We start from the raw sequence: 13,246 nt of genomic DNA, 5'->3' as shown, positions 1-13,246 counted from the left end.
AATAACAAGAAATGAAGATATAATAATAAAATATAATATAAATAAGAAGATAGGAAATCACTACGAAATAAACAATGAAGAATCAAATGAAGAGAATAAATAACATAAAATATAATGAAGAAAATGAGAATAAAACAAGAGAATGAAAACAACACCAATACAAATGAAGATGATAAAATTACAAGAAGAAACGAAAATATATTTAAATAAGAAATAAACAATAAAAAAGAATAAATGATAAAAGAAAGACATCTATATAAAAAATAAAACAAACAATAAGAATAAATGAAAAACCGAAATGATAATGATAAAAAGAACAATCTAATAAATACTAATAAACATGAAAATGATAAAAATCAGCAAGATAAAATAATACAAAATAATAAACAAAAATAAAAGAAATACAATAACAAAGAGAATAAAGAAAAAGAATAAAGAAATAACAAAACATAATAATTTAAGTTTTAAATAATGATAAAAGATACAACGAATAATATGAAATATTTAATGAAATATTAATGAAATGAAAATATAAAGTAATTAAGCCTATAAAAAACATAAGAAATAAATGAAAATGAAAGATAAAATATTTGAGGCAATATCTCTGTTAAAGTATTTTCTAGTATCAGCTAAAGAAGTAAGTAACAAAAAAAAGAAGAAAGCAATTAGTCTAAGAAAACAAACAGATAATAACATTTCTAATTTATTAGAAAAACCCTCTATACAAGATGGATAATCCAAAAACATAGAATTAATACTTGCCATAGAATTTATTAAACATTGACTAAATTCTTTGTGTTGCCAACATCTTTTAAGAATAGTGATATGAGAAACATCTTTATTTTCTATTAAGTCACAACATTGGAATTATTCAAATAAATATATTGGATATATTTTGAGTTTATTATACTCTAACAGTGGAAAAGAAGCCTTTATAAATTGGTCTTTATAAAATTTGAAGAATGAGTTGATTTGTCTAACTTAATTCTTTTGTTTGCCAATACAGAACCAACAATTTTTAATTTTGTTGCATGGTTAAGATGAGTTACTAGATTGATAAGAGATATAAACACTAACTAGACAATAGAATTAATAAAGATAACTTTTTGAAAAAAATGAGCCGACAGATGTTAAAGTTTTAATTGTTTCAACTTGTAATTTTACTGAGTAAGAGTTAATCATCTGTTGAATAAATTGCACACAACCACAAAAGAATTTACTGGTGGTGTAATACATATAGCTCCTTTGAGTTACTTCTAAGTTATAAATTAAATACTTGATAAATTGAATTTGGCTTGAAAATAGTTGGTTCAAAACTGAGATAATGTGTTGATTTTATTAAACTTTAATTTTTAAACTGAATGAAGTGAAATTCTTTTGTAATTTAGTATTTTATTTGAATAATTATATGGTAGAAACTATTTGTTCCTTAGTACTATGAAAAACTAAATACTTTAATCCTGAAATATGCTTAGTACATTATAGTATAAGTGGTAATGTCTATTTTAAATGCTAAATACTTGTTATTCAATAATGATAAATTAACAAAAAGATAAATCAATTTCTGTAAGTAACTGTTGTTTTATAAGATAATATTTTGCAAATACTATTATACCAAATCTTATCGCTTATGTTAGATGAGTATTATGAGGCATTTCTTAAGTGGTTGTCCGATTACCATTTCATTTGAATATGGACAAACTAAACAACAAGCAAAAAAAGTCAAAAGTGCTTTAGTCACAAAATTTTAAGAAAAGAATTAGGAAGAGTTTTAAATAATAATGTCTGAAGAATACCAAGTAATTGGTCTATGCCTCCATTAATAAATAACTTACAAACATTTGCTTCATTTAATCAACATAAAGAATAACAAAATTGAGAAAGGACTTGTTGAAATAATGTTTGTTAGTATTGTCTCTGAATCTGCAAATGGTCATAATGCAAAAAGCCATGAAGGGTTGTAAAATAAATTTAAAGGACCAAATAGCTATATTTATGAGTTTTATGAAAAGGGATTGTAAAACTAATTGGAGTGAGAGAGTTGTAAAATTGTAACGTGATAAAGTATTCATAAAAATGACACACCAGTACTTTTGTTAAATGGAGAGATTTACATGACTTGTGTTTAACAAGGGTATTAAATTCTTCAAATAACTAGTTTCTTGTTTTGATAAACAAACTTTTCACTTTTAAATGTAAGCGACATCAGTAATTCAATAAAAGAAATATAATAATCATAAAACTATGACTGAAAAAAATGAAATGTGATAAAGCTTATAAACTTCTGGAGTGAAAATTTTAATAGAAAACAGTAATGTGGGTGATTGAGAAACTTTATTTTCTACACTGTAACAATATTTAAGTGATTCTGTAATAATTTGAAGAAAGAGCTTAATATCATCAAAATTATTGGTTAATGTATATTGTTCTTGATTAATTTGTTGAAAAAGAAAGGAGTGAGAAACCATAAAATTTTTTTTCAATATGAGAGACTAAACACAAGTGATAAGAGTTGTACAACAAAGTGAATTCTGATTATGACTGTTGTAATAATACAAGACACACAAATTTATCAAAAGTATTCAAATATGAGATTAGAGAATTAACAAAGAAACAATTGTTTCAATGAGTGGGTCGAATAATAGCTGCTCAATAGCTTCCCCATAAAGTTTTTAATAAAACGGCTAATATCTTCTATATGTAAACACTTAAAGTAATAATTAAATTTTTCAACTTGAAAGTAGTTTATATTATGTAATTATTGAAGCTATTTACTAAGCATAGAAACAAGTTCTGTTTAGTTTTATAATTTTTGCGATTGTTGAATGTATCTTCCAAAGTTTGTTAATTTTCTAAAGTTATATATTTACAAAGACATTGGAATTAAAATTTGTGTTTCATTAGAATTTGTTCATCATATCTTTTTCCTTTAATAGCTTTTATACTGTTGATTTTTCTTATTGAATTATGTTGTTATGGAATGAAATAAGAGTTGAATTAGAAAAATAGTTATTCATATTTTTTAACAAAAATCAGTTAAACAAATAAAATGGATAGTATAAAATATAATTCAATAAATTAAAAAATAAGAGAGAAAGAAATACCATCTTAAAAATTTTAAATTGAAACAAAAGGAAATAAGATGTCATATAAAGATAAAAGGGATTTAGATAGTCAAGAGAGTGAAGATGAATCTGATGAAAATGAAATTCAAAATAAATATATTGATGCAGAAGCAGAAGAAGATAATGAAGATGAAAGTGAAGAATATCAAATGACAGAAAAAGAAAGGTTGAGCATTGAAGAGAGCAAACGGTTATATGGTTCAAAAAATTTAGCAAGAGAAGATTTTGCCCAAAAACTAAGAAACCCAGAGAAATTAGCAGAGGAAGCTAGACAACGAGATGAAGAACAACGTTTAGCAGAAATGAGAAGAAATGAAATGGAATATATCTCATCATTACCAGAAAGAGACCCAGATAAGGACTATCCTATTTTTGCTATCCGATGTAAACAGGGATATGAAAAGGATATTTGCATGAGAATTATGAAAATATGGATTAACCAAAAAGATCGTACAATGCATTTATTCTCTGTTTTTGTTCCAAAGGAAAAAACAGGTATTGTTTATATAGAAGCAATGACAGAAAGAAAATTTGCTGATGCTTGTGATGGAGTTAGAGACCTTTATATTAATACCATTCATGCCTTAAATGACAAACAAATAGAAGAGTTATTAGTTAGTAGAATGCCTACTACCATTGAACCTAATTCATATGTAAGGATTAATGCTGAACCATATAAAGGTGATCTTGGAGTTGTTGTTGAAACTACAGAAAATAAGAAAGTTATTGTTAAATTAGTTCCACGATTTAATATTGCTCATTTCCAAGAAATTGCAAAAAAAATGAGACTAAAAAAAGAGCGTGAAGCTAATGGAGAAGAAGATGTTGAAGAAGATGAAAAAGAAAAGAACCCAAGAAAAAGAGTACCTCCAAAAGCTCTGAATTTAACTAAACAGTTATTTAATCCAGTAGAACTTGGTATATCTGATGTATGTTTACCTGATGAAGATGAAAATGGGATGACTGTATATCATTTTAATAAGACATTATTCTATGATGGATTCATTTTTAAAACATATAAAATGAGTCAATTAGTATTTAATGATATTGTTCCAACACAAGAAGAAGCTGTACAATTTGCTCAAGGGGAAGAAATGCCAGCCAAAGGAAAATTACGTTATGAAAAAGAAAGGAACTACAAAGAAGGAGATTTGGTTATTATTATTAATCCAGATGAACATGTTCAAGGTAAAAAAACTAAAATTGTTCATATTGATGGAGATAAAATTATTGTTATGGGAAATGAACTAGATACACCTATCACATTGTCTAAAGAAGATGTTTCTATCTATTTCAATGTTGGAGATCGAGTCAAAGTTACTGATGGAATGTATGCAAATGAAACAGGTATTATTGAGGCTATTAAAGGGGATGAAGTATTTGTTTTTACTGATAAAAAGAAGTCGAGTATTTGTGTAAGTCAAATTGATTTAGAAAATACTGAAGAAATTAATCAAGAAATTACAGTCTTAAATGGGTATTATGTTAATGATTTTGTTCAATTATCTGAAGGAGTAGGATTAATATTAGAAATCTTGCCACAGAACAATAAACTATTGGTATTAAATGATAATAACAAAACACAAGAAGTTGACCCATCAGTTATTCAGGGTAAGTTCCAAGAAAGAAGAGATGCAAGGTGTAGGGACAGAAATAGAAATTATGTGTCATTGGGAGATCTTGTTAATATCGTTAGTGGAGTCTATTCTGGAAGAGTAGCAAAAATTCTTCATATTTACCAATTTACAAAGATATTTGTTCAATGTCCTGGTGTTTTAGAAAACAATTCATACATTGTTGTTACAAATAAAGATATTGTTGGTCCTAATGCTTCACATCAATCATCTATTTCTAAATCAGAACGAAGAAATGAACGCAGAGAAGATAGAAGAGAAGACAGAAATGGTTTTGAAGATCCAAGTAGTGCAAATAGAATTTCCTTTAGAGACTTTAAAGGAAAGAAAGTTATAGTAAGAGAAGGTCCTTATAAAGGATATCAAGGAACAATCCGTAATATTAAAGGTAAGGATTTCATGATTGAGTTATCTGCAAACCAAAGAATTATTAAATTAGAACAAGAAGCCTTTGGAACATGTGACTCAAGTACTTGTCGTCCACAGGTCTCTCATATGGCAACTCCAGGTCAACAACCAATGAGGGTTACAAATTATCCACCATCAACTCCTGCTATGAATTCACAATATACAACCCAAACTCCAATGCCTAATTATCATAACACTCCAATGTTAAATCCAGCAACACCAATGACACCATCAATGGCTAGAGCCCCACCAAAAACGCCTGGTGTTATGAGGTTTAAAGAAGAACCACCTCGTACTCCTTATTGATTGGAAGTTTTTTTCATTAAAATATTTTTTTATTTGTCTAGAATGTGTATAATAATCCGTTTTTATTTAAAGCATTATTTATTTTCGTAATAATAATAATATTTGATAAAATCATTTAATTCAGTGATTATCATAATAATAAACCTTATAATTATATTTTAAGATAGATGAATTAGTGATGAATCTTCGATATTTTTTTGTTTTATTATAGATTTTTTCGTTTAATTTACTTTATTATTAATTTTTTAATGAATTTATCTTAAACTTGACTTTGTTTTTTATCATTCAACCATTCAATATTATCTTTAATAATGTATTTAATTAAAATGCCATTATTTGTTTTTAATTTATTTTTTTGTTTTTATTCAAAACATATTATATTTTACTTTATTTTCATTACTGTTTAATGTTTAAGTTATCACACACAAACTGTCAAATTAGTTTTATATAAATATATTCTTTGCTTTTATTTATTATGAGAATTTTAGCATAGCTAAAATTCAATATTAGTTCTACTTTAATTATATTTTTAAATATATATCTTTCACTATTTTCATCAAGTGAATTTAAACACATCAATAATTATTTATTACTTTATTAAGTAACTCACATTCCATCTTTTATATTATGTTTACTTCTTATATTAAAATGTTATTCAATATTGAATTTCAATTTGATACATTGAATGTTTCTTGTTTTTCTATTTCTGTATTATCTTTCTCTTTTAAACATTTCTAAAATACTTAATGTTTGAATTTGTTTATACTAAATTACTTTCAATACCACTTGTTATTTTAAACAAAGTCTTTTTGAATGTCTGTAGTTATATGTATTTATCAGATATTATCATATAATTAAATAGTACTTACCTTGAATTAAACCATTTTTTTAAAAAGAATGATAAGTTTTTTCATACAGTGAAATACTTCATAGATAAAAATTATATCACATGGTATGTAAGTGTCTTTTTTGTTATTTTCATATTATTTAATAAAAATTTATCAGTTTAGATAAATAATTGTATTGTTTATTTAGTTTTATAAATGGTATATTTCGATATAGTGGTAATACATGTTTTGTTCAACAAAATAATTATGATTAATCTTTGAGAAACACATCCATTTTGTTCAATAGAAACATTATATAATTAAAATAGACAATTCAAATATTAACTCGAGTTTTAAAGAAAATGAAAAATACCATACAACTTAATATATATAATGAAAAATAAGAATTTCTAAATCAGAATGATTATCTTGCTTATTCTATAATAATGTTATATTCTAATATTATCTTCTGATTCATTTTCATATTGGAAACCATTAGTTATTATTTTATTGTGTTTGTAATCAATTTTATCATTGAACAATGTACATTTTCTATTAAATTATAAAAAACAAAGATCATATATTTCTACTTCTACTCTATTTAACATTCTGAAATACATACTTTTTTACTAACACTTTTCTTGTTTTTTATTAATCTAACAATATAACCTTTTATTTATAACCTTTTGTTCATTCTTTCTATTTTTCATTCTGTAATGATTTAGCATAACTCATTGAACTAATTTATTTTATTACAAATATTAATGTTTGTTTCATTAATCTCCATTTTTCATACATTACTTTTCTAACTACATTTCTGTACATAGTTATTTATTGAATTTTTCCTTTTATCCACTGTAATAGAGTATCAATATCCAATTGATCCCTACAGCCATACAATGAACAATAAAATAATATTTTTCATCACATTAGTTTCATTATTAAATCCTTTATTACATTTCCTCATTCATATCCCATATGTCTGACATTATTAGCTAATGTATTTATTAAAAAATCAATTAACATTATTTTACATTCCATATTTTCTTTATTATTCCTTTTTTTTGTTTCACCTCTTATTATTTTCATAAGCCTCTTATTCTTTGATTAATTCTTTGAAGAAACTTTTTTTATAAATTATTGTTTCATTCACATTATGAATTTTGAACTTTTGTCTTTTTCTTTTTGGGATTGAATCTCCTCATCTTCACTTTTTCACTAAACAATCTTTATGTGTTTATTTAACATTCACTAAGTAAATACATCAACAATGAAAGGAAATAAAAGTAAAATTATTGAATGTCCAATTCCATCATTTTGTCGTCCTTCGTTTCCTACTCTTGGGATGCTGATAAGCAAGAAGCTAAAGAAACAAAGAGTCAAGATACCAACAAACAACAAGAATGGTATGATACTTAAATATAAACATCCAAAACCCCAACTAAAGAAATCAGAAATGCTACATTATTCCAATAATCAATTGATGGAATTTTCATTACCATTCATTGATGAATTTCATATCAATAATGATATTTTTAACAAATTGTGTCTTGGAAAACCTCAACAAATTCCTTCAAGCAAAACGATTGAATTAGCGCTCAGTCAAAACCCATTTGAAGTAATTACAGATACAGAAAAAGAAGATATGGATTATTTTGATATTCCAACACCGTGCTATAAAACAATTAACAAAGAAGTTGATAATGAAAATGTTTTTAAAATAATTTGGCATGAAGTTGATATTGTAATGGATGAAATTCTACTTGATAAATATGAAGTGGAATTTGTTTATCCACCATTTCAACAACAATTGGAAATACAAGAATATCATTATTTTAATGGAATAAAATTACATGTCACTCCATTTAACCATCAAGTGATTAACGAAGAAACTTCTTTTAATAATGAGAAAATAAGTTGTGCAAAAGATAGCCAACTTTTTGAGATAGAGGAAGTTTTATTTGATCCAATATTAGAAAATGAATTTGAACAAGACATACAGATAGAAACAAAAATGATAATTGAAAATGAAGAAAGTTGGGAAAGAGTAAAGAAAGATGGAAAGAAATGGATGGAAAAATGGAAAGAGAAGAAAGACATAATTTGGAAAATGAAAAATCTCAATAATTTACAATTACCAAATGTCAAAATAAAAAACTCGACATTACTTTTTCCATTCATCACAAAGAAGTTTTTTATTGAAGAATATAATTTAAGAGTATTTGACCTTAATACAGTTTCTTTCAAAGAGAAGTATGGAAGGATGGCATTGTTTAAAATGACTGAACTAAAAGAACCAAAAAGAGGAAATGAAGTAATAAAAAAAGAAGAGAAAATGCCAGAAAAAGTAAAGATTACAATGACAAATGAAGACTTTGAAGTAGAAGAAGAAAACAATAAAGAAGAAACAAGTTCTATTGACTCTAATGAAATACAAGAAATATTAAATGAAATGCAATCTATAACAACTAAAATCAGTAAACAAATTGAAGAAAAAACAAAAGAAAAAACAAAAGAAGAAACAAAAGAAGAAACAAAAGAAGAAATACCACAAAAGAACCAAATCATTCAAATCAAAAATCCAAAAGAAGAAATAGAAAAAGCAGAAAAACTAATGAAAGAGATGACATTTGACATATCATATTCACAAGAACTAAAGGAAAGATTTAAAAACAGAAAAACGGTAATACAAAATAAAGGAACAAGTAAATTTAAGAAAAGAATAAAGAAAGAAGAGAATAAAGAAATAGATTTACCTTACATCAAACCTATTGAGATTAAAAGTAAAATTAGAGAGAAATTAATGAATAAAGTTGACCAGTACTTTAATTTAACTAATGAAAATATTTTTCAAATGAATGAATTGAACCAAACATTTCCTTGGAATAAAAAACATAAAGAAGTTATTATTCCAAGTAATGTTATGACTAATATCAAGAAAATGATTTATCTTGTTGATAGCAATGATTTTGTACAAAGTTACAAAACAATGACAACAGAAAATAGAAAGAGAAGAAATTTATTTTTATCTCCTTGTTATCTTGTTTCATTCATTGCAACAGAAATTAACTCTATAATCCAGGTTCAACCAAATGCAAAATTTCTTATTTGTTGTGAACCAGTATTTGTTGATTATATTCAAATATTGATTGTATATTATCTTGAAAAAGATGCTAATTGTTCCTTTGGTTTGATTCAAGAAGATAAGACAAAAGAAAATAATGACATGATTTCATTTATTAGCTTAAAAGATATTAGAGAAGATATTGTTAAGAAATACAATCAAGTATTTTATATTAATAATTTGTCAGACCATGGGATTTGTTTTAATTATATCGACAAAATCAACCAAGAACAAATAACAAAACAAAAAGATTGTATCAGAAAAGGATTTAAACCAATTACATCTCATATCATTAACACAGAAAGTTGCCCAGTGAAAGAAAAATTACTCAAACTTCTCATTGAAACAAATCAACCTAACGAACTAATAACTAAATTAGTTCAAACAGACGATATTGGAAGTATTATTGATAAATTATCTCAACAAGAATTTGATGAAATTAAAAGAAATTATGAAAATGGAATAGTTATTGATAATCAAATTGAAGAAGTTATTAATCATTGGATAAAAACAAGAAACACAAAACTCTTTGACTTCATTTCTTTCAATCCATTAATCCAAACAAAAGAAATTAAAGAAATTAAATGGAATCTTATCACAGAGCTATTAGTTATTTTTCCAAATGATCTTCTAACAATTAGTTTAATAGGAGAATTATGTTTAACTAATAAAATTACATTAACTCTTATTATTAACTCATTACAAAAAATCCCATCTATTGGTTCAATAGCATTATCAAATGAATTAATGAGAAAACATATTAAAGATATTGACACTTTACAAATAAAACTCAAAGAAATTAAAACCCACCAAATTGTTACTTATATTCCTCCTCTTTTTATTCAAAAAAATTATTCCATTAAATGTATTGTGAGTGAAAGTGTTGTTCAATTGTTTCAGTCAGACCCATCTATTCAATGCATTTCAAGATTTTTTTCATCTTCTGTAGTGTTTTGTTCAGCAAATCAATTAGTCATTATCATTGATTTGTCTCATATTAGTTGGAAAGACAATATACTTTCTGTTTCTTCTTATTTTAACACAAACTCTATTTGTCTCTTATTTCAGCATGACTCAGTATCTTCTTTGCTTTGCTTCATCTCTGTCATCTCTCTCTTCATGAAATATCATTTTCCTATTTACTTTTCAATAGAACCTTCATCCATTTCTTTACTTCTTCATTCCCTTACTCCTCAATCTGATCCAAGAGATTGGTTAATTGATCGAGAATCAGTGTTTGAACATTTACTAACTTCAATCTCTTTTATCCAACCATTTACTGCTCAACTCTTATTATCTCATTACTCTTTGTCAGATTTATGTACATCTTCTATTCCTCAAATCCCTTGTATTCCTTCTTCTTTACTTACCTCTCTCAACCATCTAGTAAAGTACCATTTATAATTGTATTATTATGCTTTTCTTTTAATTCTTATTTTATTTTTACTATTTGATTACGTCATAACTTACTTCTTTATTTTTTTCATTCACTTCTCATATCTTTTGTTTTTAGATTATAATGATAGTTTTTCGTTCAACTCATCATACCTTAATTGGTTGTTTCACCAACACCAATAGTCAAAATGAAATCTTATTAGCTGCGACAATCATCTCCTTCTTCTTTTGTTAATTAAAAATTTATCCATTTGTTTGGGTTTGTTTGACTTTCCATTGTCTCAACAAGTCTTTTAATTCACAACCAACAATTGTTGTGTTATTTGACTCTGGTAACAGTTCATGACTTAAGACATAACCTTGAACCTCCACAAGTGAGGAATTTTATTTTTTAAACTACTAAATGCATGAAACTGAATAACTTTTCCATATTTACATCCATAAAAAAGATGGACTTATTTGTTTGAGTTTTTAACCAAACATAATGTAGAACAATAGATGGTTTGATGTGCTAAAAACAGTGTAACTCATAATAACTAATAAGCAAAAAGCATTAATTAAAAATTTGTGATTATTATAACTCGAAAAACAATATAAATATTCGACATGTAATTTTTAATTCAAATTCTATACTAAGAAATGTATATACATTCGATTTTCTTGCTGATTTTAAACAATCAATAGACATAATAGAACTATTGAAAAGAGATTTCAGCAATGTAGATACTTTCCTTTCATTATATAAAATATTTAGAATAATAAAGATTAATTGTGACAATTTGAAGAAATTAAAATTTTCAAATTATGTTTTAAATAACTAAATAAAGAAAATACCAAATGAAAAATCTTAAAAAAACATGGAATTTAAATGTGAAAGAAAAATATTTAGTTTTTTTTCATTTAGAAAATGGAAGATGAAATACTTAATGACCCATTAAATTATCAAACTGAAGGTGTTCAAAATGACCAAACTCATTTTCACATTGACCTTGCATTAATACCATTAATTTTAATATATTTGCCATTAATATTTACTTTTCAAATAAATTCATTAGCACATTTAATGAAAGGGCTTGTTGGAACAATTATCCCGTGTTGTATTATTAGTGGGTGTAGAATAATTATTGAATATTTTATTCTTCGTCCATTGTTTCATTCTGTCCTTCCTTTTTCCTTACCTAAATTACGTCGTAGAGAAAAAGGTCATTTATATGCAACTTCGATTTATGACATTGGTATTAATCTTATTTTAATTCCATTCAGCTTTCACATATTTAGATTGGAAGATTGGTTTCCATCAGAATTGTTTGGAAAAGAAGAAACAAATTCATTCTCATTATTTGAAAATTATCCTAATACACCTTTGTCTTCAAGCCTATTATTCTTTATTTGTTTTCAACTAGGTCATATTATTCATTCAATTATATTCCAATTTGTTACTTCATTTACTCAGTATAATGAAATTGCTTATCAGTTATTAAAAGGGTTATTTTTGATATACGCCTTCATTATTCATTACTACCGTTTTTCAGTAATATTTATAATTATATTAGATATTCTTGAAGTGATTAAAAACATTGAATTTTTAAAACAAAACTTGAGTATTAAATTTTCTTTTATACTCTCTTTATGTTCACTTCTCATAATTTTAAGAGTATTATACATTATTCCATTTTGTCTTATTAAGCCATTATTTGATAATTATTCTATACTTGTTGACGAAGACAATAAGTGGCTTGACATTGGATCTTTTATCATTGTTTTTCTCTCTACAACAGCATTACTCTTCTTGTTATTGTTTGATATTATTCTTCTATATAGAAAATTAATTTTAGGTTGGTACTCTATTAAATCTCAACAACTTATTTAATGACTGTAACCAATTTCTTATTATTTTTCATCTCTTGTTTTTATGTTTTATTTTTTCATTTATTACCTATGTAAATAGATTAATTCAACCAATTTTATTGTGTAAAATTAAGTAATTTGTTAAAATCCAAAGGAAGAGCATAAATTCCTTGCTCATGTGAAAAAAATATAGCTGTCTAATCTTAAAAGATAAAAAACTAATATACCACAAAGAAAAACATTTAGATTTCATTTTTCCTTCATAACACACATAACAATCTATTTTATCATACACTGACTTTAATGACACACCAATAATATAAAATAAATTCTATTCTGTTTATTTCTGAATAATTGGTAGAACTGAGCTTTTTTATTGATTTTAATAGATAGAACAAAATACTTTCACATAGTTTATTTTAATAAACTGTTTTACATCCACAAATATTATAAAACAATCAAGTCAGAGAATTTGATTATTAATAGTCATTGTTAAATTTAAAGGAGAATTTTATAGGCTTTGTTAATACTTTTTATTACTTAAGTTTAACTTATGCTTCACCATCATTTGTTTTATTA

At 25.2% G+C, this 13,246-nt stretch overlaps 3 protein-coding genes across 3 annotated transcripts; all 3 read left to right on the top strand.

Moving 5' to 3' along the window:
* Positions 1-3,142: 3,142 nt before the first annotated feature.
* ENU1_030550 (transcription initiation factor SPT5, putative) lies at positions 3,143-5,473 on the top strand (the record flags this gene model as incomplete). The annotated part of the gene is made up of 1 exon (XM_008857287.1): positions 3,143-5,473. One exon carries the CDS (start codon positions 3,143-3,145, stop codon positions 5,471-5,473), a length of 2,331 nt encoding a protein of 776 aa, XP_008855509.1.
* Positions 5,474-7,570: 2,097 nt separating this feature from the next.
* On the top strand, positions 7,571-10,828 carry ENU1_030540 (hypothetical protein; the record flags this gene model as incomplete). The annotated part of the gene is made up of 1 exon (XM_008857286.1): positions 7,571-10,828. One exon carries the CDS (start codon positions 7,571-7,573, stop codon positions 10,826-10,828), a length of 3,258 nt encoding a protein of 1,085 aa, XP_008855508.1.
* An 898-nt stretch (positions 10,829-11,726) lies between these two features.
* On the top strand, positions 11,727-12,689 carry ENU1_030530 (hypothetical protein; the record flags this gene model as incomplete). The annotated part of the gene is made up of 1 exon (XM_008857285.1): positions 11,727-12,689. One exon carries the CDS (start codon positions 11,727-11,729, stop codon positions 12,687-12,689), a length of 963 nt encoding a protein of 320 aa, XP_008855507.1.
* Positions 12,690-13,246: the final 557 nt, after the last annotated feature.

Source organism: Entamoeba nuttalli (genome assembly GCF_000257125.1).
Source record: "Entamoeba nuttalli P19 unplaced genomic scaffold asmbl_2525, whole genome shotgun sequence".
In the NCBI taxonomy this organism is placed as follows: domain Eukaryota; phylum Evosea; order Mastigamoebida; family Endamoebidae; genus Entamoeba; species Entamoeba nuttalli.
This window is presented reverse-complemented; position numbering and strand designations above follow the sequence as displayed.